This window comes from Aplidium turbinatum, chromosome 13 (genome assembly GCF_918807975.1).
Source record: "Aplidium turbinatum chromosome 13, kaAplTurb1.1, whole genome shotgun sequence".
NCBI classification, from domain to species: Eukaryota; Metazoa; Chordata; class Ascidiacea; order Aplousobranchia; family Polyclinidae; genus Aplidium; species Aplidium turbinatum.
In genome coordinates this window covers 15947645-15974853 of record NC_137484.1, presented here as the reverse complement: position 1 = coordinate 15974853, position 27209 = coordinate 15947645, and the positions used below count along the sequence as shown (strand labels likewise).

Below are 27209 nucleotides of genomic sequence, written 5' to 3'. Positions count from 1 at the left end.
AATGGTTGTTTCTCGCTATGTCTTGTCGATAATACGAATATAGCCTACGATCAATAGTTCACGTCCGGAAAAAAGAATAAGTGGAGGTACAGCTAACAGCTGAATCAAAGAGTTATTCACAAAAGAAGTGCACCTTCGATACTCGTCAATGTTTATTTCTGATTTATGGGAATAATGACCGGTTTTTACGTGTGGAAACATAACAAGCAGAAGCCAACAAGCACACTTTGTGTGATTGTGCAGCAAACTTGTTTGGCGGCCGTGTTTGGCAGGCTGTTTGGTCGCTGTCACAATCATTTAAGCTGTGCCTTGTCGAATAATTCATTTTATGTTGCGTTGATTGTATGTAGTTATGGCTATTTTTTGATATTGAAATGAAACACTTGCGGTCTCTTAAAACTACTTAGCGGTCACCCAAACCAAACCTTAAAAAAAAACCTGGCACTGTGTATTGAATACCGGTAGTTTTATTTTTACAGCATATTTTAGAGATCTCATCTGGTGATGATAACTTTTCTCCACAAATTTTGAATCCATATCAAGTGTTTGATCTTTAACTGCATGATTTGTTATTCAGTAGCAATTTATAAAATGATTGTGTTGTAATTGCACAAAAATGTAAAAACTTTTTCACTTAAAAAGAGTTGAAATAAACTTTGGTTGTAATTTATGCGTTTGATTTTCCAATTGTGATGATTTAAAGTACTTTGTTAGCTTCAAAGTAACAAACACAAACCGGTTGTAATTAGCACTGTTTATGCTCAGTTTAATAATACAATTTTAGTTTGAAATAAATCGAAGGTTTGCTAGTTGTACTCTAAGAATCAAGATGCAGAATGGTGATGGAATCTTCCTCGATGATGTTGTTGTTCCAGAATTTCAAAAGTTAGTTGATCTTGACCCACACATAAAGCACTGTGAAACTGAGATTAAAAGAAGGTATTATTAAACATTAAGTGGAGATTTTTTTGCAAGCTTTTTGTGTTTGATTTAGAAAACGCTTATATAGCTTTCCTGCTAAAGCCAGGAAGTCTTGAAACCAATAATACAGCTAATTTATGAAAGAAGCTTACAGTAGCTAAATTTTAATCTATATTAATGCCATGTATATTGATAGTAGAGTAAGGACATGATATAATACACTACAGTACCAGGTTTTTATCAAACACTGGTCTACAAATTTCAACTTTTTTTTTCAGGTTTGGGTTTTGACAACTGATTTTGGCTAATTTTGGGGCGCTGAATCCGAAAATGAACTCAGATTTTCTCTATCACATCAAGTTTTCTTTCTATCGCTGCCATTATTAATGAAATTGACCAATTTATACCCTTTTTAGTGCAGTAAAATGTCAAATATAATTATTTTCTGACAGCTATAAACTTTCAAACATAGAGATATTTTTACACTAAATTCATAAATTGGTTCAGATTTCCTTTAAAATAAAAAAAATTCCTGTTATGATAATAATCGTAATAGGATATAGTGGAGATTGGTAGTGTTGAGTTTTTCCATGCTGGCTTGAACTCCCTGTCTTGGCTTCTCAGGCGTTATCTGTGGGTCAGCTGCTATCTCTGTGCAGCAGGGTTACCAAATGTAAATTTGGCAAGGAGCCAACTGCACGGTCAAAAAGGGCCAAAAAAGAGCCAACTTTTTAAACAAGGGGCCAATTTCGTTTATTGCAACAATATAGAAGGGCTTCTTCTAGAAATGGGATTACCACAGTATGATGCAGACGAATGGAGACTTTTCATTGATAGCTCCAAACGAAGTTTGAAGTGTGTTCTACTTCACAATGGTAACGTGTACATTTCTATTCCGATAGGACATTCGGTGACAATGAAAGAAGAGTATCAGAACATCAAAACCGTTCTTGAAAAGTTAAAGTACCATGAGGATGGTTGGCTCATCTGTGTAGATTTAAAAATGGTAAACTTTTTGCTGGGGCAACAAAGTGGCTACACCAAATACCCATGTTTCCTATGCTACTGGGACAGCAGGGCCAAGGATCAGCACTGGAACAAAGAAGAGTGGCCTCCAAGGCTCACCTTGACACCTGGAGACAAAAATATCATACGTGATCAGTTAGTTGATATCAAAAAGATTCTCTTGCCTCCTCTTCACATCAAATTTGGTCTCATGAAACAATATGTAAAAGCTTTGGATCATGAAGGAGAGTGTTTTAAGTATATATGTTATGCTTTTCCTGGTCTCAGTGAAGAGAAAAAAAGAGCTGGGATTTTCAATGGACCACAAATCAGGCAATTGTTAAAGGATGAAAATTTTGTAAAATCAATGTTGCCATTCGAGGCTAGAGCTTGGAATGCTTTCGGTGCTGTTGTGAGAAATTTTTTGGGAAACAGAAAAGCAGAAAATTATAAAGATCTCTTAAGGGAGCTACTGCTTAGTTTTGAAGATTTGGGATGCAGGATGAGCATCAAAGTTCACTATTTGAAAAGCCATGCGGATGAGTTTCCAGAAAACCTTGAGAAAGTTAGTGAAGAACAGGGTGAACGTTTCCACCAGGATATTAAAATTATGCAGGAACGTTATCAAGGTCGGAGGGATTGTCATGATGGCCGACTATTGTTGTAGTTTTAAAAGAGAAATTCCAGATGCTGCTCATAAAAGAAAGTCCCTCAAAAGAGCCTTTTTAAGCTTATAAGTGAAGAGTTCATATTTATGAAAGCTCTTTTTTTGACTGTTTCTGAACTCGCCCTGCCCAAGTCCCTTTGAGTCAATCTTTATTTTGGCACTTTGCTATTTCTGTGTGTGTCTTCAGAATTTCTGCACTCCATTGGAATGTCTATGTGCATATTGTGTGAACTGTAGGCTATAATTCAGAAAATACCTTGTCACTGTCCTATCGACATGTTCGTCAGCATAATGTAGCGTTTGATGTTATTATGGTTGCTCTTTTGCATGCCTATTTTTTATTCCAAGGCATGAAATTTTAATAAAGACAACGCAAATTTGTGTGAATATAATATAGAATGCTTGTTTGTTAATTAAAGCTAGATTATTGCAGGTAAAACAGTGTTTATTGCATCAGAATTCCTTGTTTTGACAACAGAGGGGGGGCAAAAATTGATTTTTTTTTTAAATTAGGGATATTTCATATCTCAAGAACGTGATGTGATAGAGAAAATCTGAGTTCATTTTCGGATTCAGCACCCCAAAATTAGCTAAAATGGGTTGTCAAAACCCAAACCTTTCTGTGCATTTCAATCCTCTTCAGTGTTATGTAATTATGTTATGCGACTGTGTTCAATGTTGATTAAATCGTCTTCCACATATCAAAACTGATTTTCTTCAGGTATTCAATTTACACCAAAACAAAAGCAAGAATTGAAGGTGCTGAAGGCTTGAATTCCTTTACGCAAGGTTACCTGGAGTTTGGAGTAAAAGTCGATCATGATGGGAGTGTTCGCTGCAAGGAATGGGCACCTGCTGCTAAAGCACTTTACTTACGAGGAGATTTCAGTAAGTGAATATTATATTGAACGCCATTATTAGTAGTTTATTTGTTTTTGTGTGTGTATACTGTGCCACATGAATACACACATACACATAACTGTGCCACACAACTACCCATATTTATGGCATTTGTTGATTATGAGAAGGCATTTGATTCCATCAAGCACTCCTCTGTTTTTAATGCAATTCAAATTCATGGTATATCAGATAAAATAGTAAACATTATCAAAAATACATACACAAATGGCACTGCACAAATCAGAACCGAGAAATTAAGTGATAAAATAAAGATTCAGAAAGGGGTGCGCAGGGGTCCCACTCGGCATAAAATCATAAAAAATCATAAAATTTTGCTTGATTTGGTAAAAATCATAAAATAGCATAAAATTTAGACACAATCATAAAAAATCATAAAATTTAGTTGTGATGGAGAACTGAGCATGTAAAAATCAAAAAATTGATATAGTGTAATGTGTAACAGTTCCAACCATGATAACAGAATAATTATTCGTGCAACGATTGTGACGCCGTCTGTTGAATGCACTGATTTAGGATAACATGTGGTTGCGTAATCAAGTCCAGCGTTGCCTGTGGAGCTGGAATTAGAAAAGGATCGTAGCTAGATACTTTCATTGCATGTTTTAAACGTCATTAGACATAGGCTAGACAAGTAGACGCTGACAAGATTTCAAGACATTGCAGTTATTGTGGGAGAATGGTGAAAGGATAATTTGACAGCAATGTTTTGGGAAAAAGCGTAGGGTTAGGCAAGGAAACTATTGAGGCCATTTGCAAGCAATGTGTTACTCAGGCCTCGAAATTCATGGCGGACATGTCCTTAAATCTTGAATGGGACTTCTGACATTATTTCCTGCAGTTTTTGCCTCAGCAAAAAAACTTCAAGTCAACTTCAAGTCAAACATTGCATCCACCCAGAGATACAAAAGGATTTCAGAAGCATTAAAAGATCCTTTGATTGAATATATTTCATTTGTATCATTTGCTTCTGGTGACTTTGAACGGTTTTTAGTCCTATTCCAATGTGAAGAGCCACTGATTCACATTCTTTACTCAGCAATCTGCTATCTGATCACGGCTTTGTTTAGTAAATTTATCAACAACAAAAAAACATCATCCACAGAGTCAGAAAATCTTTTGCTTGATGTCACAAAGAACTTCAGAAGCCGTTGAACTTGATTGATGCTGGAACACGAGCAAAAATTTTAGTCAGTGATATTGCAGTCCTTACTGAAGCTGACAAGAAATTTAAATCTGACTGTCTGAACTTTTTTGTGGTTGCTACAAGTTACCTTTTACATCATTTGTCATTCCATTCATCTGTTCTTAAGCAGGCACAATTTTTGGGATGCAATCTCGATCTTTTCAGGAGGAAAATTTTAAAATTGCCGATACTGCGATCAGCCACTTAGGCTTTTTTTAATTTTTTCTCTTGATCTTTTCAGGGTACGAAATGAGGGTACGAAGTGTTTAGAGTACGAATTAGGTTGCACCCAATTTTTGTACCCAGAAAAATGAAATAATGTTGGAGCTACAACTTCTATCGTCAATCTAACTTGGACAGTCTCCAATTGCCTTAAAAAGTGTCCTGCAAATGCTTTTGCAATTGATGTACATCTGTTTTAAGAGAAGAGCTTTATGATAAGGCAAGACTGCAGTGGTTATGGTATCAATCTAAGGATATTCTAGATGAGTTTTACAAAAAGACTGATCTTGAAAGTAACAAATAGCTACACCAATTCCCAATCTTCCTACTGGACTCAAGCACTAATCAAATATGGTTTAACAGTAACACCCCTACCAAAAGTGTCTTCCTACAAGAGAATTGACTATTATTGGACAAAAATTGGAGGCCTGTTAGATGATGCTGGGATAAAAAAATATCCGCAACTATTTTGTCTTGCAAAATATGTTCTAACATTAAGTCATGGTAATGCCAGTCCTGAAAGAAGTTTCTCCATTAATAAACATTTGATTGATTCACATAGAAGTTCTCTTAAAGAAATCACAATTGTTGCACTGAGAATGGTGAAAGGTGAACTAAATCGGTATGATGATGTGGTAAACTTTCCCATTAACAGAACACTAGTTTCAGAACTAAAAGGGTGCTCATACAAAGTATATGGCTGACCTTGAGCAGGAAAGAGCTCTGGAAGAAAAATTGAGAAAAGAGAAAGAAAGTGCTCAGGCTACTGTTGAAGCCAACAATATGGCAGAAAAACAAAAGGAAATCGAAAAAATTGAAGATGAAATTAAAAAAAACTGAAGCAAGCATTAAAGCTGCTGATGAAATTATTGGAGATGGGCATGCAAAGCTTCAGGAGGCATTGTCAAACAAAGCGTTGGATCGAAAAGTTTTTCAAGCAGCTGAAGCAAGAATTGACATCGCCGTAATCGTAAAAGAAAATGTGAGAAAGTGCTTGCTAATGCTTTAGGCTCCAAACTGAAATTAAAAAGAAAAGATCGTAAAAGGGAATTCTTTACCAATTAACTTTGTCTCAACAAGTTAAGTTGACTTTGAAATTGAACGAACGCCATTTTCAGTCTTATTTCTTTTATTTCTATTTTGTTCGTGTTTCAACTGCCTTGCTGTGAGTGTGAAGTAGCCTAAATTATGCTGACTTGCAATCGGTATCTCTCTTAGTTTTTGTTTGCATTTTCTTGATCTAGTATGGCTTATTAGGTTTTTTGTACTTCAGAATCAGAAATTTTATCATCATCATCCTATCAGAAATTTTATCATCATTATCCTATCATTTTTCAATTCAGTGTTGTGAAGAGGCTGCACTATACTATGAATGGCCGCTATAGTTTTTCATAGGGTCACTTTGGCCACTAGTCGAGTAAGGATCATTGGTTATGATACCTATGGAGGTTTATTTTAAGTTTAGAGTTAAGCCTGAACTTATTTAAAGTAAGGTCATGACTCGGTTCGAGATCTGAAATAGGACTAGATCAGCTTTGGGTTGCATTAACCATATATAGTGGCCACTCGTATTTTAGAAAAGCCCCTATTAGTGTTAAAATATAGGTCTGTAGCTATTTGAAACTAGGTATTCTACTGTTCTTGCATTTAATTAAGTGACATAGTAGCCAACTAGCCATGTTCTACACTATGGTATTGCAGCTTCCTGAACAGTTGTTTCGTTTATTGTAAAGCACTATTGCATCACATATTTCACTTTCTTCACACATTACATATTCATTTTCTTTATTTTTTAGGCTGGTTGTAGTAAGAGTATAATAATATAATAACTGATTTACGGCACTCAGCAAAGCAGGGTGATCTGGACATTCAGTTTGACCATTTGAGTACCGGTAATGTTACTAAAAAGTTGGTTTACATGAGCCATGCTAGAAAGATCAAGCCACAGCAAATACTGATTAACAGGTCTGTTCCAAAGGAATTATGATAAGTTAGATTTCTGCAGAACCTAGAAGTAGCCTACTGGTTATTCCCAATGTCTTCGCAAGTCTGTTGTTGCGTTGATTTGATTTTTAAAGTGCAGCTTGCTCTGAACTGAGCTAAACAATTTAACCATATTGAAATAATGTAAAGAATAACAAGCTTACAGTATATTATTATATGTTTTGTACTTCCACTCAAAAGCTGTAGCCTATGTTGGGTTTGACGTGATGACTTGCATTGATTGTTTTTCCGTAATCGCTTTTTATCCTTAAATTGTAAAAAGAAATACTTTAAAAAATTTAATATAACAAAACATCGAGCTCTGATGTAAAATCATAAAAAAAGCATAAAATTTTGATGAAAAATCATAAAAAAATCATAAAATAACCAAAACAATTCATAAAAAATCATAAAATTTTTGACTTTTTTTGCATAAAATCATAAAAAAAATAGGAAACTTTTGAGTGGGACCCCTGGGTGCGCCAAGGTGACACTCTTTCACCTGTTATGTTTACAGCTGCAGTTGAAGAGATATTCAAGAAGCTGAAATCTGAGACTGGACTTGTCATTAATGGACAACTGCTGACCAATCTCAGATTTGCAGATGACATCATCCTTTTTGCACAGTCAGAATGTACTCTGCAACAATTGCTTGAGGAACTGAATCGAGAAGGGAAACGAGATGGAATGAAGATGAACAAGAAAAAGACAAAAATAATGTGTAACGAGATAGCAGGGAAACAACCAAGGGCGGGTATTTTGATAGATGGAGAAAAGATAGAGGAGGTTGATCAATACAAATATCTAGGGAAAATGATAACGCCAGGAAACGACATGGAAACTGAGATCACCCAAAGGATAACATCAGGCTGGAGAAGATTTGGTCAATATAACACTTTTTTAAAGAGCAAGAATATTCCAATTAGCTTAAAACGAAAAATCATGGACACAGTAATATTGCCAACATTAACATACGGAGCAGAAACATGGTCACTCACAAAACAACAAACAAGAAAACTGGCAGCAGCACAAAGGAACATGGAAAGAATAATATTGAACATAAATAGAAAAGACAAGATCAGAAATGAAGTTATCAGAAACAAAACTTGTATCAAAGATGTCATAGAAACAGCAACAAACCTAAAGTGGCAATGGGCGGGACATGTAGCAAGAATGAAAGACAACAGATGGGCCAGGATAACCACAGAATGGACACCAAGATATGCAAGAAGAACTAGAGGGAGACCAAAAAGAAGATGGCGAGATGACATAGAAGAAAAGATTGGCATCACCTGGATGAGAACAGCAAAAGACAGAATGGTGTGGAAACATATGTGGAGGCCATCTGCCAGCAGTGGCATGACCGGCTGATGATGATGATGATGATACTGTGCCACATGAATATTTGCTTTATGGAATAAATATGTTAGGTTGAAGCACAAGCTAAATTCATTTGGCAGAGCCATTAAATGTATATATATAATTGCTGTCTGTTATGGCAGGATTCTTTATGGTGCAGTGAACTTTTTATAAGTTTAACTGTTTGAATATTTTATTCATAAATTGACTTTCTCTAGATAATTGGGAGCAATGGGGCTACCGTTATGAAAAAAAAGAAAATGGCAAGTGGGAACTCACCATACCACCCAGGTCGGATGGAAGTTGCGCAATTAATCACCTAAGTCAACTGCAGGTTTGGCGAAGTAGATACGCATGTGCTGTATATCAGCTGCAATCATGTAATTAACGATACAACAAGCCGATAAAAATGAACTCGCATTTTCCTGTTCTGCGCCAACACCTCAATAACTTTAATACTCTTTTAAGTAAATTTGCTGTACTTCCCAGTTGATCATTCAGACGCATGATGACCAACACCTTGAGCGATTATCGCCATGGGCTTCGTATGTTGTGCAAAAAGACGGTCATGGTACATATCAGTGGATTTTTTGGAACCCTTCTCAACCTTACCAGGTAAACTTGAATGCTTGTCATTTTGGTAGCTTATATTTTAGTAGAATTAGTAATCGTTGCATTGTTTGTAACAGCATCTAAATTTAAAACAAATCTTTTTTGTAAGGATAAAGCCAATTCATTGACCTCTTTTTTTAGTTCAAAAACCCCAAGCCAGCAAAACCCAACAGTCTTCGAATTTATGAAGCTCACGTTGGCATTTCATCGTATGAAGGAAAGGTTGCGTCTTACAAACATTTCAAAGAAAACGTTTTGCCAACGATCAAAAACTTGGGATATAACTGCATTCAGCTTATGGCCATAATGGAGCATGCGTACTACGCCAGCTTCGGATATCAAGTTACAAGTTTTTTTGCTGCCTCAAGGTATATTTTAATGATCGATAACTTAGTGCTTATGATGCATGAACAGAGTGTGGCATTAATCGTCTGTACGTTTAGGTTTGTCATTTTTTATTTTCACGAGTGTATTTTCTTTGTGCAATACCAATGGTGACCTTTGATGTCTGTCGCCGTTTTTACATAAAAGTGCACAATGTGTACTACTGCACATGCTGGTTCCTAATTTTCGACTTGTTTTGGCTACGTAATTGCCACTGCTGTTCTTAACCCAACTACGACACGCATTCCGAATCAAATGGTTAGATGGGAAATTTTTTTGGTTGTACTAAACATCTGTTTCCGCTTCGTTTTTGTCACTACCGGGATGTAAATCTCAGCTTGAATTAAAATGAAAAAAGAAGTTATCTAAACGAGGATTTTGATTTAATAATGATTTTGTACTAACTTTGTAACCGTTTGCATAGCTATCCCAATGAAAGTCAGTTTGCGGAAGCTCCGTCTGTACTTTTTTGCTACAAGCAACATCATCATCATAATCCATCGTCGGTTTGTTCCCCACTAGTGGGGGTGGCCGATTGTTTCCGCGCAGCAATTGTTTTAAAACATTTTAAAGCAACAATTTTGTTAAAACATTTCTCAAGATGAGTTGTCGCACAATGGTTTAACATTTTTATGTTTGCAACTTAACACACAACCAACATGCTGGCAAAACTAGTTGAGCAAATGTTATTTATTTGACAGCTTGCTTGTAGATCTAATCTTAACCGTACTATTTCGTTTTACGTTCCTGTCAAAACGACGTTACATTTGTTTTACCTTTACTCCCAGCCGTTATGGGACACCTGATGACTTAAAGGAGTTGATGGATGCTGCCCACGGGATGGGACTATACGTCCTCTTGGATGTGGTGCACAGCCATGCCTGCAAAAACGTGCTGGACGGTTTGAACATGTTCGATGGATCAGATTCCTGCTACTTCCATTCCGGCCACCGAGGGTCGCACGCATTGTGGGACAGCAGACTGTTCAATTACTCTTCGTATGTACAACGGAATAATGATTTTTTTGTTTTGTTGATTGAACGCGACATTGACTTTCGGGTTTGTGATAGATGACACGATCACAAGTAACTATCGTCGGTAATTCCAACTAATGTCATTGGTCACCCGTTCTGATGTGCTAAAACAGCATCATTTCTGGCTCACTGATATCGGAAGATTTGAAGCCCTTGCAATTGCATATTCAATTCCTGCGTCATCAATTAAGGTTTCTGTAATTCGCTAAATCTTTCAATATAGTCAAGCCTAATAAAATGCATGTTTATTACGATGCCTTTCTTTAAAGAGATGGTTATTATTTTTATCATAAAACATGCAAGAGAAACACCCGAATATAATTCTTTAAGATCTTAAATCAAATCTTCTATGACTAGACCCAGTACGAACACCGGTATCTTTTTGTGTTATGAAACACGTAAGTTTTGTCATAAAGGTGGGAGGTGTTACGATTTCTGCTATCCAATCTGCGTTGGTACATGGTGGAATACATGTTCGATGGCTTCAGATTCGACGGTGTCACTTCAATGCTGTACCACGACCACGGCATGTGTAAGTCGTAACCGTTTCGTGTTAATCCAAACACTGAATATTATTTCACTGAATATTATGTTCATGTTGGCATTATATGTCGATATTAAATCAGTGGCGTGCATGATATGGTCGACAGGCTTTGATTTTGTCTATTGTAGCGCATGCTTTTTCATGCGGCCTGTCAAGATGAAAGTTGCACGGCCCAGATATTGCCACCGAAAGGTCCAACCGACTGGTTAATCTCGTTATCGTGACGTTGCTTTACAGATTGTAGATCTAATATTTTTATTTGTGGTCTTCCCAATTGATTGGAATGTTGGTGCGCCTCATTGCAACACCGGTAGTGTTTTCTTGTCGTCCGATGACAAACTATGCGTGTGACAGTTTATTGTTTCACTTCCCACTTCAGCTCGTGGATTCTCTGGCGACTATGGCGAATACTTCGGCTTACAGATGGACATGGAATCTATTGCTTATCTCATGCTTGCCAATGACATGCTGAAGACATTCTTTCCTAGCGTCATAACCATTGCAGAGGTGACGAGAAATTCTCAACTGCAGTAAAACAAAACTTGTGTACTTTCGTGTTTTTTACGTATCATAACTACGGTACGCATAACATCTGGTTATTACAACTTCTGGTTTGCATATTATCTGCACAATTACTCGTGTTATCTTGCTTGTCTTATATCGGCGAGAAGTGACGCTTTCCAGCAGCTACTGGCATTGAACACTACCATACGACACAGTCACACGTGAAGTATGAATAGAATACACAACTTGTCTTATTGAATGGTAACACTGCTGTGTTTACGGTAATTTTAACTGGTGTATGTAATATGTATGTCTGAAGCAACGTTGACATAGGCAAGGAAATGTACGCTATAATGTATGCTTATACTTTCAGGATGTATCTGGAATGCCTGGAATGTGTAGACCTATATCAGAAGGAGGAATTGGCTTCGACTACAGGCTTGCTATGGCAATTCCAGATAAATGGATAAAAGTGAGTGTGCAAAGTTTTATAACGGTTTATATTGAGTGGTTATATTATGTTCAGCTTGATCCTATATGAAGCTATGTCAAGCGTTACAAAAAGTATAAGAGACAAAACCATTAATCTGTTAAACATTAATCAAAGCGGATTAATAATGCTTTTCTGTGCTCTACCAAACCATTTAGTAAACCGGTTTTTTATGTCTAAGACCTTGTTAACTTGCGCGATGACACCACAATAATGATATCTATGTTTTCGGTGTCTAGATCTTGAAAGAACGCAAGGATGAAGACTGGGATTTGGGAGATATCGTTCACACCTTAACCAACCGAAGACATGGGGAAAAGTGCATTGCGTATGCAGAAAGCCACGACCAAGTTAGTTTTTTCTCTGCACAAGAAATAGTTATGAATACGTTCTTCAGCTTGCAATTAAATTTGGTTTGCATGAACATAAAGCAACTTGACACATTATACACCGTTTTCTGTTGTAATATAATGACAGCAGGTTTAACATGCATAGAATAAAGAATCGTTTTCTTCAGGCTTTGGTGGGCGATAAAACTTTGGCTTTTTGGCTCATGGACAAGGAGATGTATACCAACATGTCTGTTAATACTGAGCTAACACCCATCATCGATCGAGGTATCTCTCTGCACAAGATGATCCGTCTTATAACGCACGGCCTGGGTGGAGAAGGCTATTTGAATTTCATTGGTAAGATATTAAACAAGCGACAAATAGGAACCTATCTTCATCGTCTTTCAATAAGCAACACAAAATGCACATACCGATACAGCTCAGGGCAGAGCATAATTATTTTTAGATTAGAAGCCTAAATGTAGGCTATATCTGCGCGGTACCCGGTCAGTTGGTCGACAGGACAATTGGTCGACAGGACAATTGGTCGACAGACAATTGGTCGACAAGACAGTTGGTCGACAGGACGTTAGGTCGACAGAACGATTCATTTTAGGGTTAGTTAACTAACCTTAACCCTAACCTAACTCTAGCCCTAACCCTAAAATGAATCGTCGTCGACCTAACGTCTTGTCGACCAACTGTCTTGTCGACCAATTGTCCTGTCGACCAAATGTCTGTCGACCAATCGACCGTGCACCATCTGCGCTGTTAGCACTATAATATTGGTACGAGCTTGTTTTGTCTCCACTATCGCTCACATTGTTTAATGCTAATTTGCTTCAAGTTTTTTCATTTTTATTTTACTCATTGAAGGTGGCGGCTGACTTGGTAACCCTTTGGCTGTCTCCTTTGCATTTAGTACAATAATTAGTTATTAATTCCTTCATGACTAGTAGTGTCGCTGTATCTACTGGATGGAAAAAATAAACTTGAATGGTTGCTTTTTGTATGAAGGGCTGTGCGCAATGTTTTTTCGCTGGACAAAGTTTCTCTAAGTTAATTTCTCGTATAATCTCCACTTAATAAAAGTCTCACACCGCTACCAGAGATATACGGATTTTAGAATCCAAATTCACTTCCAGATTTCAACCTAAGATCCAAATAATAAGCATCTTAAGTTGGTAACATTCAAGTCTGGTTAAATCCAACAATAAACTATCATCATAAGTCTAAACGTGACATGTGACTGGCAGTCCATGAAACTTACTGAACCTTGAAGACAGAAGCTCGTTTGAAAACAATCTATTGCAATTAAAATGAAGAACAATCATTGTTCATGTTTTAGCAAACTTAAAAGTAGTGTCCAAATTAACAGAAGTCCAGACTTTAAAGCAAAATGATGAAATCCAGTCGTTGATGTCAAATTTGCAAGATTTAAATTTAAGTTCATGTCTGACCGCTACTAGCATTTGATAAAAAAAAAACAGCAATGCTCTATTTTCGAACCTTTGTCAGTGTGCTCACGTGGTCTGCTTTCAGGCAACGAGTTCGGGCATCCGGAATGGTTGGATTTCCCTCGCGCCGGCAACAACTCGAGCTATCATTACGCCAGACGACAGTTTTTTCTTGCTGATGATGAGCTCTTACGGTACAAGTTCTTAAATCGCTTTGACGCTGCTATGCAAAAAACCGAAGAAAAGTATGAATGGCTTGGCGCCCCACAGGTACAGCAATGATGATAAAACCGAAGAAGGGTGTTGAATAACAATCTGTTAAATTGTTGTCCGAAGGACATTGAACATTACGAAGCGAACCTTTTTGTGGTCGTCATTTTCACCAGATTTGCGAAGACTGAAAATTTTTCTTCTGCATTTTAACTGCTTCCAGTTTATAATATATAAATACAATTATAATGCTTTGGTAGAGAGTTCGCTTTGTTATACCACATGCATACAAAACAAAATAACTTCAACGGGTGTAACATGTTTTATTACACAAAGAAATACAACATCATTAAAATAAACTCAAACGTTGTTATACATAAAAAAAAATGAGAATTAGAAAATAAATCGAAAACGTTTGGGTTTATTTTAATATGTTGTATTTGTTTGTGTAATAAAAAATGTTAAACCCGTTGAAGTTATTTTGGTTTTGTATGTCTTTTTTTTTCTTTTGCGCAACTTTTTTTTTTCTTTTTTTTTCGCGCAACTTTTTGTATGTCTGGGATAAACACAATTGTTATATAACGAAAAATTGAACAATACTTATGCCAAAATGTCTCGAAGGCTTGTGGTACCATACGTATTACTTTTGTGAATTTACTTCAGGCCTACGTCAGCAGAAAGCACCAAGGTGACAAAGTGTTGGCGTTCGAGAGAAACGGCGTTCTCTTCTTGTTCAACTTCCATCCATCTCAAAGCTTTCCTGATTATAAAATCGGGATTGACAAGCCGGGAAAGTAAGTTGATGCGCTTCAAACACGGCACATCATCTCAGCACACACAAATTCTGCTTTCATTTCTTCAATGTTTATTGATTCAAAAAGGAAACTTGTGATCTCTTCGGCTTAAAGGGTATTCAACCGCAAAAATCATTTGTACAGGTTTTTAAAACGAAAGCAAAATTAGCCCACAAACATTAGCAGTCCCACAGATCATAATGTATAATTGAAGCCGTATCAGCAAAACCAAGTGCATTGGTTTGATTTTCAGTGAATATGCGCTAATGTTCTACATTCTACAAGATAGGAAACTCAGTTTGGGCTCTTAGTTGTGACGATTTAATGCATTTTGGTTTTGCGCTACCATCACAATAATTGAAAAGATTTTTCGAATGGGTCGCGATTAGTTTATTTGCACCTTTGGAAAAAAAGGGTGAAAGCCAGCTCCTTTAAACGATCTTATGGACACCAACATTGAGACGGTGCACTGGTTGCAGCAGTTGGGAGATGTTGTGCCGAATTGCTGCCTCATAAGCAAGAAACGATCGCTTCGGAAATTTTTTTCTTTAGCACTTTAATTGGCGAATACTCAGTGAAAGTGCTTCACAGTGCGTGTTTTGGTTGCAGGTACAAGATCGTACTTGATTCCGATGAGGCTTACTTCGGAGGACATGAACGGATTAACCGAACACAACGCTTTTACACAGAAAACAAACCATGGGACGACAGGCAGAATTCTTTAATGGTAAGTAAACACACAGTGGATGAAGCGACAAAAAATCTATGCGTTTTCTCACACCACAAACAACATTCAGTTATTTTTTGCTACATTTTTAAAAGAACTTTTACGTGGCACGAACAGCATATTGTTTGTTCAAATCTCAATCGACGGAGAATGGTCTTTTGGTCAAGCATCTTGATTCAAACTTTGGGTGTGCACTGTGCACGCATTCTAGCAACTTGCTTCAAGGCCAGCTTTCCACGAGGGTCATCGAGTGAATAAAATAGTTTACATACATAACACTATAGCCTGACTACAAGCAGAAACTCCATCCGTCAACCCTCCGCAACAGAGTTTCGCTGGTATGTGTAACTCCCAAGCATCAAGAGGGTTTGCAACTGGTGACAAATGCATAGGCGTCGATAGGACGCCCTCTGGGGGGGTGTGGGTGTCAGAACAGTCTCACGAACTAGCAAGCAAAAACATATTTGGCGCCATGATTCGAAGGGGCTCTAAGTCAACTTTTACGTCATGCGATTACAAAGTTTTTGACATTTTGCGCAGGTATATTTGCCCTCTAGAACTGCGATGATATTGGCACTTGAAGATTGAAGCAGTCATCGTACTAATGAAGTTATCATGCTGTCAACACAACGCGCTTTCCCCTAGCTATGCACCCACGCTGTCAAGACCTTCAAACGTGCTGGATTACTGTAGTTATTTATATTTGATGAAACCAAGGTGCTGATGCAGTACATGAAGGAAATAATCCTTAATAAGTTTCAGAAAACTTTCAGTTACCAAAATTTATTTCGACTTTGGTTGTGAATTTCATTAATACACAGTATCCATGAGAATGCTATTGAGAAGTTTCCCCTTTTCGTTTATAAAGTTATCCTTCGTTTTGCTCTTGATGGACCAGCTGCTGTTGCAATATTTGTATTTGCTGCGACGTTTCTCGATGCTTTCTACCAGTGTAATATCATACACAAAATATGTCGTCAATACAGTGCGTGTCAAAATACAATTGTCTGACGTTGGTTGCGTGATTCCCTCGCTTAACTTCGTCATCGTTCTAGAACTGCGACTCGCTGCGCTGATTGGTCGGTGCATGAAGCAACACAATTATCTTCCCGCTCATTCCAAGGCGTCTCGTCTGCCACGGTGGATCATTTTCCGTGCAGGGATGGCTTCCGATATTGGTATCAAGGCGGCCCCAACCAGTTCAGGCCGCTCCCCTTTGAGAAGGTTGTATGTTCCACAGGCATGCCTGGTGTCTTGTATTTCTACAGCAATGCCCCGTTCCTTCATCTCGGCGATGACACTGGAGTGCACAGGAAAATAGTTGTTTCCTGTCCCAATTATGACAAGATCTAGAAAGATTGTAACATAAGCTGCACAGCGATAAGACATCACAATTACAGGATTCGGATACATTCTTTTAAATGTTCAAATAAGCAGAAACCCAGAATAGGACGATCTAAGCGGGGATTACTGTATTTAGCAATTTAGACATGAAAATCTTTTACAGTGAAACTGATGCCGGTCTGAAATTTAGTTGAAATTAAAAGCCGGTTCTGTGATGCATTGTCCTCGTAGTAAGGTCATGGGTCATCATTAATTAACGTTACAATTTCAAACAACTGTATTTAACATCAATATTAGCGTTACAATGTTAATAAATTGAATATTTCTCGATTTTATATTTTTTAGGCCTAAATTTTATAGGCCATGAATGAAAATTTGAATAAAAGAATAGCTATAATAACTCTTCAAATCGGGCAAGTCAAGGAGTGATTTTTGCAAGGACTTAAAAATTAATAGAATGTTGGTCTGGAGAACTCTCAAAGAAACTGAAAATGTCAAAACTCGACCCGGCCAAGGTCGTCTTCGAAGCGCCAGAACTTCAAAATTGATAAAAGCAACCAGCGAAAAGAAATCCATTCAAAAACTGGCAAAGGAGGCGAACTTGGCCGATGGAACCATGTTTACATTTCTCAAGAAGGATTTGAAGATGAGCCCATTCAAACACATGAAGAAGCAGTTGCTAAATGCCAATACCATTGACAAACGTCTCTCCAGAGCCAGAATTCTGCTCTCACGCATTGAAGGAGGCACGTGGCCAAACCTTGTGTTCAGCGATGAGAAGAAATTTGATGTCCAGCATCATTTTAACAGTCAGAATGATCGTGTTTGGTCAAGAAATGGTGACGTGGAATCCCGGGTAGTCACTCGGACACAAGGGGCAGCATCAGTGATGGTGCGGGCCGCAATCAACGAATCAGGAAGGAGTCCATTGATTTTTATGGACCAAGGAGTGAAATTGAACCAAGAAAACTACCGAAATGATATTCTTGAGGGTTCATTGCTGCTTTGGGCAAAGAAACACTTCAAAAAACGTAATTGGTCATTCCAACAAGATTCTGCCCCTTCACATGGAGCTAAGAGAACGCAAAACTGGTTTTCAGCCAATGTGCCGTTCTTTACTTCCAAGGAAGAATGGCCTCCTTCATCCTAAGACCTGAACCTTTAGACTTTGGCATCTGGTCTTACCTGGACAAGGTTTCGACTACGCAGTAGGGTGTTGCAGACGCCCTCATGTGGTCAAAAACAGCTCTACTTTTTTTTTGGTATTCCTTTTGGCATATTAGGACACTTTGTGGAGTTTTATTGAGATTGCAGAAAAACTGAGTGAGCAGATTGCAAATGAATTTTACTAGTACAAAATTGCCTTATTCCCACCATTGTGGGCATTAGCTAGTGCGTTAATTTTCGGGTAAGTCTAATTTTGGTAATACACTACTGTAACAATCTTAACAGCACCTTTCTTATGTCACAAGTCATGAAATATTTTACAATGCCTGATACGCTAACTCCTTTTTTGAATGATCCTTATTTATACTATGGTATTTCATTAATCGGTAATCGCCGAATAGGGAACTTGCCGAAAAGGGCTCTTGTCGAATAGGACACTCGCCGAATCGGACAAGCCGAATTGGACTCGCTGAAATGGGCCATTTTGAGTGTAGACACTGTGTGTTATAATCTACTATTATGACCAGTAGATCACAAAAATTAGAAAAAATGCGTTTCCTTCTGTCTACATCTCCTACTAAAGACGACCAAAAAATCAAGGGGAGCAAACTTCCCACATATCGGCAAGTTTAGCTTTCTGTCTTTCCTAGAAGAGATGGAGGAAGAAACTTCAATAAAGAAATTTAAAAGAAAATTGTTAACACAAGCAGCTAATCAGACAACAAATGATGTTCTAATATTTTATAAAAAAGCTAACATTCCCACACTACACTCAGTAAAAATGGCTCAGAAAATAGTGAAATTTCACGATGAAATAAACGGTGTTCTCAAAATTCAGCTGGAATACTACAAAAAGAATGAAGGCAAGCAATCTACAAGGATCAAATCATTTAAAAAGCTACAACTGACCTTTCCCTTCTGGCCTCGAGATGCAATAGAACGTATTCCGATAGAAGATAGAGAATTTTTAAGGAGCATGCAAATGACAAGGAAAGCGACAATGGGTGGAAGTGATCAAGTAGGCTACTTCAACGAAAAGTAAAAAGGAAGCTTTTGAGAATTGCAGTTCAGAAACAAAGAAAGGAAAATGAAAAGAAGCGGAAAGAAGACATGAAAACCATCATTCTTGAGAGCTCAACTGATAATAACAGTGAAGAAGATTTAACGGATAGTATTGAAGTTTCATCTGCCGAACCTAAACGAAGACATAAGCGTACTATGAAAACAGGAACAACAATTTTTGTTCCCCATGATATTTTGCAATCACGTGGCTTAGTGGCTACTAGTATAAGCAACAAGATAACACCAAACGCATTATCCACAATCATCTATTTATTAATTCAAAGTTGTTCTGGAGAACCAATCGGATAAATCTGCACCCTGCAACTGCTCACAGGTGTAGAATCAAGACTATTTTCAAAATCACTCAAGACATTACAGAATCTTGGTCACCCCCTGAAGTTGGCAACATCCACTGGGATGGCAAGTTAATGGCTTCATTGCAAGATCCCAATAAAGAAGTTGACCGGCTTCATATACTGCTGTCCGGTGTAGGTGGTGCAAAACTACTCAGTATTCCACATTTGCCAACACGCTCTTCAGAAGCTGCAGGAAGGCTAGTTGCAAATGCCAGTCTAGAGCTCTTGGATAGTTGGAACTGTAGGGCTTGCCTTGCACTCTTGCAGGTATGGTTTTTGACACGGCTAGTAGCAATACTGGCCACAAAACTGGTGCCTGCATACAATTGCAGAATGATGTTAAGAAGGATTTGCTTTGGGTAGCATGCAGCCATCACGTTCGTGAAGTAATCCTGAGTCATGTTTGGAGTGATCTTAAAATTGAAAGCAGCAAAGGCCCTAACATTTTTGTGTTTGAGCGATTTCACAATAACTTTGAAAGTGTTTGTTACAACTCGCCAGATGGTTTCTGCATATCGAAATCACATGAAAGTAATTCGTTATGGAAAGACAGTCGAAAAGAATTATCTCTACTCTTTAATCAGATGAAGCAATATCCGGATTCAACTAAGTTCTTAAGAAATGATTATCTAGAACTTATAAATTTATGTGACTTGTATATGGGAACTACTTCTTCAGTTGATGTTAACATTGCAACCACCAGGAGCACTGCACCGAGCCAACTGGATGAGCAAGCTTTAAAACAACTCTGGTACATGACAGAAGAAATGGTTCCACTATCTCTCTTTAGTTCTGTTGTGTCCAACAGTGAAAGACAATCATTGCTCAGGCATTAATGCAGCAGCCAAAAGGTGATGGTATTTTCAAGAAAAGAATTGGAGTTGGATTTGGTAAACCGGTTTTTCCTGATCTTACACAATGTGCAAATGATAGAATGCTTTGCAGCTTCATAGGTCCCGATTCATGGAACTTCTTTCAACTGATAAAGATCGATTCATTTTTTCTTAGCAAATCAGTGGATGAGTGGGGTCATGAACACTCATATGCAGAAGCAAAAAACAAAGTTGATCACTTCCATGTTGTTAATGATTCTGCAGAGCGGGGTGTCTAGTTGGCACATGACTTCCTTCCATCTGCTTAGCTTGAAGAGCGCTACCAGAACATTCTTCAAGTTGTAGAAAATACAAGGAAGTCATTGCATGTTGGTTGGCATGGATGTGTTGTGACCAATCAATTTTGAGTTAATAATTATCCAAAAATACACTTAATTATAGAAGATGAGTGTTCAAAGATATAATTTATTTGCAAAAAAACTCAAAATCAGTGACATAGGCAGTAATTTTTTCAAAATTTTTAAAGTATGGATATGATACAATCAAATACAAGTGTCAATTAATAAACATTTTCACCATTGAAAAACAACCATATAAAAATAACACCAATTTTTTTCATTTACGGGCGGTGAGTTGACATTTTTTCTTGAAAATAGTGAAATTAAGCATTGAAAAATTCAAATTAAATCTGCTAGTTCAATTTTCAACCAATTTTGTTGAAATTGCACACAATGTGTTTTTTTACCAAAAGGCACATATAAAAAAAAGTAGAAGTGAATTTGATGAAGTTTAGTTTTTTGAGGGGCGCCTGCAACACCCTACTACGCACCACCAAAGTTTGGAAGCGCTGAAGGCTACTCTGAAAAAAGCATGGACCAAAATACCTCAAAGAGTTATTCATGACTCTTGCAGGTCCTTTTCGAAGCGTCCCCGACTTGGTATCGACGCAAATGGCGGACACATTGAGTAAAACAAACTTGTTTTTTCTAAATAGGCCTATTTATTTATTTGACAATAATTATATGTTTATTACTCAAAAATTGTCTACCATTTGTTAAATACAGTTGTTTGAAGTTGTAACGTTAATTGTTGATGACCCTGTACAAGGAATGGATAAACAAAGAAACGGGGAGATCGAGAGACGACGGTTCAATCCCAAGGATAGCTTTTCATTATCATGTTTCCACTTGGTGGATGAAATAATTTAAAACAAGAGGCTACAAAACGGACAAATAAACTCGTGTAATTAAAAGCAATTTAGTTTTTGAAATGTTTGCTGAACATAAGTTCGTTTTTAGATTTTGAGCTCTATTTTTAATCAGATTGACCAGGCGTTCCAACCACTTAGCTTTAATTCTTACCCAATTTAGGGAAAATAAGTTGAAATAAAGCCAGGCTTGCCGTGGTTATGTCTTTTGGATCTGTAATCTAACGAGTAAAATGTGAATTAATATTTTCCATTACAGTACCAATGTCGTACATGCTACTTTGTAGCCTAAATGTAATGCTATTGTACCTACTGCGTATTTGCAATATGCAGGTCGCTGCAGCAGATGAGGTTTATTAATTATCCAGAAAGCAAGATTTAAATCAGCTGATTGCAGTCATCCGACTCATGCACGTTAGAGAGTAAACTAATTGAATGATTCGCCGTCGACAGCGTGGCCTAAGGAATAGTCATTTCGATGGCGAGGGTTCGATTCCAACCACTGCTATTACTCTTTTTTCTTCTGTAATTAACAAAGTTTAAATCAAGAATACACTCTCTGGCTGAGTGCAAGAAGGGTCACCATGACTGACAGTCAGCTGGTTCCTAGGGAAAATTGTCCTATATTTAAAGCGTCCACCGGCCAAAACACTCCATCTACTGCAGCGACCTGCAGATTACTAATACACGTATCGACTACTGAATTATATAGCTTACCGGTAACAAGTTTCAGTTTCAGAAACTATAAATCTATAGTAAAAGCTTATCAAATATTACAAGACGCCATTTTTTTGCTGTTTTTCTCCAACCTATTCGACACAATATGGATAAAGCCAGAAGATAACGGTTTTGACACATATCTACAGAGAGAGTGTTCAACAACATTTAAACAGCCCATCTATAAATCACACTCAGAAATATACATAAAAGAGCTTTACATGAAAATTATAAAATTAAGTATATTTCTCTACATATTATCTTTTCCTTCTGTTATGAAACATTGTATGCCAACAATAGTAATGATAAAATTAAAACCAAGCTAGAAGATGAGCACGACTCAGCAATTAAATAAGATCCACAATAATAAATAGCTTTAGACAGTGCTTTTCCACCCGTGGGATGGATGGTACGCGCTTGTGCGGATGAAAAAAATTGTCATGGGGATGACAAACCTGGTGCGGATGAAAATTGGCCACGATTTTTACATTTTCTTATGTGCACCAATTCAAATAAACCGTATTGTAATTGGCAATAGCCGCATATCTTTAATTCCTTCATGAAAATTCAGTCTTTTTATGTGATTGATTTCCTTACAAGGTTGCGAGTTTAGAAGTTTTTTTCGCGGAAATGGGCTAGTTTTGGTTCCAAATTACGAAAAAATTAAGCAGTCGCGGATTGCGGATTATCGGGCTAGTTTTGCTTATTTCTTGGTTGTGGTTTTATGGTTAATGCTTTAGAAGCGTGCTACTTAATAGCGTGCGCTGTTTTGCAACATGTTTGCGAGTGTGGTCCAAGCGAGCAATGATGTTTTTAATCGTGGAAAACACCCTGAATCTTGGTTAGGAGCTTTTGATAAATTTTAAAATAACTTGGTGATCCAAGCACTTTAAGTTCTTGTGCAAAATCCCACTACCTACTCGGCTGAAAATGGATTCATTGCACAGGTTGATATCAAAACGAGAAAAATGAATTATTTAATGAGACTCCTGATAAGTGAATGCGAGAAGCTTTGGAACAAGAAGTTGTGCCTTAGTGGTCTGAAATTTTCAGATATATTCAACAGCAATCGAGCCAATAATATAGGCTTCTTGGATGGTTAAGTAAAAAATGCTAATGCTCTTAATGTATAATAATTTTCGTTGTTGCTGTTAATAAAAACAAAAGTTCTTTTACGTGTCTTAACTAGCAAGAAAAGTAAATCAGACTTGAATTCAGATCAATGCATTGCAACTAAAGCTATCGATTTAAAATTGTATTGAATAAACCAGTGGTTCCCAACGTTTTTAGACTTACGACACCCTACATCAAAGAGAAATATTTTGTAGCACCCGTTGACAGACCAATGCACTTTCATTTCGAATGCAGCAGGTTATTGGAACAAACCTTAGGGAACGTTCAAATATTACGTAACGCCTTCGAGGGGGAGGGGGGGGGTTCATGCAAAGCATTACGTTAGCGTCACATTGGGGGGGAGGGGGTTCAAGCAAAACGTTACGTAACGCTTTCGAGTACGGAATGGTAGTTTTTTGTGCTGAATTCGTACTGAAAAAGCGTTACATGGGGGAGGGGGGATTGAAAAAAGCGTTACGTTGGCGTTACATGGGGGAGGGGGGGGTTAAAAATTCGGAAAAAAAGCGTTACGTAATATTTGAACGTTCCCTTAACCGTTTTATACTAAAAACTTCAAAAATGGCATTCATGGCTTCTCCGCCTGACCTTCAACTCTAATGCAGTGTGGACAAAAGCAGGCAAGTTTCCATGTTGTGTCGTAGGGGAAGGCAATTAATAGTTACACCTCCAGAAATCAACACAATGATAAGCAACAATTTTACTTGGAGATTGAATCCCACATTAAATCAAAGTTTTGAGTGCAAAAGGTCAGTGCAAATTTTGGCTTGGTTTCTCGTACCAATCTCATTAACATGCATTCGATAAGGTTACTCTCATTTCTTCCTCGGCTATTAGTAGCCTTTCTCTTTTTTTGTTTTGATGTTGGTCAAAATGAAAAATCCAAGCTTGTATAATAGGTATGGGTGGAAAACTGTGATAAAAGTACTAATGGCTTTTCTCCAAAGCAAAGATGTTCAATTTGAATTGTTATCCAAAACTAATTGAGCGGCACCTTTCTGTTGCAACAACTTTATATCTCCGTCGCTACGCGTACCTAATAGTTCTTCTTCCTGTAAGGCTCAAAACAAGATGATAATCTGGTAGTAAAATTAGATCTTTCTTTACCCATGCATAATTTTGTGTGCGAATACCATTTGGGGTTTAGGCTAAGATAGCCTATAACAAAACTGCAACAAAAACAATCGTATATAAAAAGTAAAAATCATAGCTAACCATTTGAATATAAGGATTAAGGAATAGCTCGCGGCACCCCAGAGTATTGTAGCTTAAATGGCACTCCAGGATGCCACGGCACCCCGGTTGGGAACCACTGGAATAAACCCTTCCATTGGTATTCTACAAATAGGAAAAATGAATAGCTGCAAACTAACTATTTTTGGTTTGTGTGGATGAAAATTTTGCGAAATGAAAAAGTGCGAACCGTCGTTTTAAAGGTTGAAAAGCACTGGTTTTGGATTAACTCTGATATTCACACATTGATTCAGTGTCAGTCAACATTGCCTTAAGGTTTTACACAGTTTTTTGAAATTTTAATGAAGTCTTTAAAAAAAACTGCGTATGATTGCAGACACAAAGATTACCGTATCTATAGTTCATATATACTGTAAACAATAAATACCATCAACACTACAACAAAATACTCAATGCCAAGTAATAAAGCGAATTACATCAAATGCAGTTACTAGTCTCGAGAAACCTTTACAGGCTGTTTCACCCTTAAATTGGACCTTCAAAATAAATCACTTTTCTTCTATTTTTCTATAAGAACTTTCTGATGATCCCAAATAAGGTAAAACAGTTTGTAAAGGTTTTTAGAGACTAGTAACTGACTAACTGCATTTGATGTAAATCAGATAGGTACCTCATAACAATGTTGGACACTACTTACATTCCACTTAAAAACTGCCTTATCAACAATAGCTACTGAACCTTTAACAGTAGTATGAGCAAACTTAAAAAGGCCAACTCCATATCCTGCTAGCATCAGAGGATGTAAATCTGGAGCTCTCGATGCAAGTTCGATTGTAGTTTTATCAACTAAGCTTTCATCTGATTGATATTCTAAACCAGAATAAAGCTGTGATGACCTGCAATAAAGATAATACAAAAATGTAATTACCGTATGATAAAAATATATATATTTGGTAGGCTAAAAAAATAACCAATGTTGATGCGCAATTTGCTTCAAGCAGAGATGGCAATTGAATATAAAAAAGCAATTCTCAAAAGCTGATAATGACATATTTGGCTACTACATTATTGGTGCAGCATTATTGCAAAACGTTTTCTAGAAGAACAACTTGTAACTTGACAAATACAATACATACTTTAAAAATAGCAAATCCATGATAATGTTTTAATAAAAATGAATGCTACAGGTGCAGCACCAGACAGACCGTACCAGGCCAACACAACAGACAGTTGAAACCAGCAAAAAGCAGAATACTATCATTGAGTCAACCAGGGGCGGCTCGCTAGTGTGTGCTGCGGTGCTGCAGCACTCCCATGAAAGTTTTCACAAAAATTTTCTCAAATATCTTAGCGTTTCTTCTGCCCAAAATGTGTTTTATGTTCTCTGTTCACAGAATTGCTGACTGTTATAAGTGTAAATTATATTTGGAAACTCTGCGTGCTGGGAAATATTTTGCGCAAGGTTGCAACTAAAGAGACACTCGACTGTGACGTCGTAGAGCCGCGTGTTTTCTTGAGTTGCCTGTACAAGCGAATAGGAAAGCGATGTGCTGTGTTTGAAGCAGCACACGAGCAAAAAGACGAACGTTGAGGAAAAAAGGCAATGTGAAAAGGCTATAATTGTCTGGCACTGTGGTGACGTCAAAAACTGCTTAAGGCGCAATAGCGACACCAGTTTGAATCCGTCTTCACGTTGTGAAATTACACATTGTTAAGTGTTACTTAATAAACCAATTAGTAGTTTACATTTTTGTTGATTAGTATTATGTTAGTTACAGAAGAACGCAAATAGGTAGGCACTGGAAAAACTAATACTTTTTAGGATAGGTCTACTTCCCATCTTTGGAAAAAAAACTGCTTGAATTTAATACTGTATGTCATGCAATAAGCAACATAGCCTATCTACATACAAAATGTAAAGTGACATAGGGATAGGCCACGAGAGTACGCAGCACCTCCATTTCTAGGACTCACCAGCCGCCACTGGAGTCAACTGCTCTCATTTGGGTTTACTTACTTAAACCAAGACATGGCTATACTACTATACTAGCCTATACACATGTGAAAGTTTTTATGAATTGATGTGTCAAAATCATTCAAGGTAAATTTTTATCAATGTAATTTTTTTACGTTTGTTAACAAATAAATAGGTTGAATGATTGAGTCCAATAGCGTTATTTAGCTTGATAATGTTTCCTTTATATCACACAAAGTATAAAATGAGAAAGTATAATAGTAAAAATTTTAACTTACTTTGAAAACTGCCTACAAAAATTTGGTGTTGAAACCTGAATCATCAACTTCTGGCAAGCTCGAAACATTGTTTCTATAAAATTAAGCTTAGTATACGCGGTGAAATGTTTTTTACTTGAAATATTTACCTAAAAATATACGTTAATGTAGTGTACCTTTACCATAGAATCAGGCATTTATGAACGTTACATGAGTACTGCTATTATAAAATTGGCAGTGGCTATTTTTGCACACTTGTTGTCATGGTTACGATCAGGTGTTGCCAGAGTTAGGATTAACGTTAGGAAGGGTTAACGTAAGGTTGGAGTTAGGAATAAGGTTAGGGTTTTGATCTTTGCCCAGGACTAAAAAGATTTCCAAAGTACAAGTTTTTGTTTTCAACAGCTTTAAACTTTTCTCAAATTAGGGCAAAATTCCTTATTTGGCAACACTATGGGGTACCACCAGTTTAGCCAGCAGCCTTAAATTAATGCCACTCAACAATAGAGTTTTGGAGAAAGGTTCGAGAGAGGAAAACACAAGTATATATATGACATTTCTGCATTTAGCATTAGCAGAACATATTATTGTGAATCTTTATTTCTGAAATGAAGTTT

At 37.2% G+C, this 27209-nt stretch overlaps 2 protein-coding genes across 2 annotated transcripts; one reads left to right on the top strand and one right to left on the bottom strand.

The window, feature by feature from the left end:
* The first annotated feature begins 10 nt into the window (after positions 1–10).
* LOC145781613 (1,4-alpha-glucan-branching enzyme-like) lies at positions 11–16030 on the top strand. The gene is made up of 15 exons (XM_082593288.1): positions 11–939; positions 3315–3481; positions 8480–8595; positions 8751–8876; positions 9015–9241; positions 10046–10255; positions 10708–10823; positions 11215–11342; positions 11713–11811; positions 12069–12179; positions 12347–12518; positions 13704–13888; positions 14492–14622; positions 15232–15349; positions 15890–16030. Exons 1-15 carry the CDS (start codon positions 830–832, stop codon positions 15935–15937), a joined length of 2064 nt encoding a protein of 687 aa, XP_082449414.1. The 5' UTR covers positions 11–829; the 3' UTR covers positions 15938–16030.
* Positions 16031–16345: 315 nt separating this feature from the next.
* On the bottom strand, positions 16346–26737 carry LOC145781614 (NADH dehydrogenase [ubiquinone] 1 alpha subcomplex assembly factor 3-like). The gene is made up of 4 exons (XM_082593289.1): positions 26614–26737; positions 25058–25256; positions 21473–21539; positions 16346–16698 (listed from the first exon to the last, which is right to left on the bottom strand). Exons 1-4 carry the CDS (start codon positions 26679–26681, stop codon positions 16463–16465), a joined length of 570 nt encoding a protein of 189 aa, XP_082449415.1. The 5' UTR covers positions 26682–26737; the 3' UTR covers positions 16346–16462.
* Positions 26738–27209: the final 472 nt, after the last annotated feature.

Coding starts and splice junctions, on each gene's coding strand:
- LOC145781613 (XM_082593288.1), top strand. CDS start 830: ATGCAGAATGGTGATGGAATCTTCCTCGATGATGTTGTTGTTCCAGAA. Junction 8,596..8,750: donor ATCACCTAAGTCAACTGCAG/GTTTGGCGAAGT, acceptor TGTACTTCCCAG/TTGATCATTCAGACGCATGA. Junction 12,519..13,703: donor AGGCTATTTGAATTTCATTG/GTAAGATATTAA, acceptor GTCTGCTTTCAG/GCAACGAGTTCGGGCATCCG.
- LOC145781614 (XM_082593289.1), bottom strand. CDS start 26,681: ATGTTTCGAGCTTGCCAGAAGTTGATGATTCAGGTTTCAACACCAAAT. Junction 25,257..26,613: donor TTTTGTAGGCAGTTTTCAAA/GTAAGTTAAAAT, acceptor TCTTTATTGCAG/GTCATCACAGCTTTATTCTG. Junction 16,699..21,472: donor ACTTATTTTCCCTAAATTGG/GTAAGAATTAAA, acceptor CAATCTTTCTAG/ATCTTGTCATAATTGGGACA.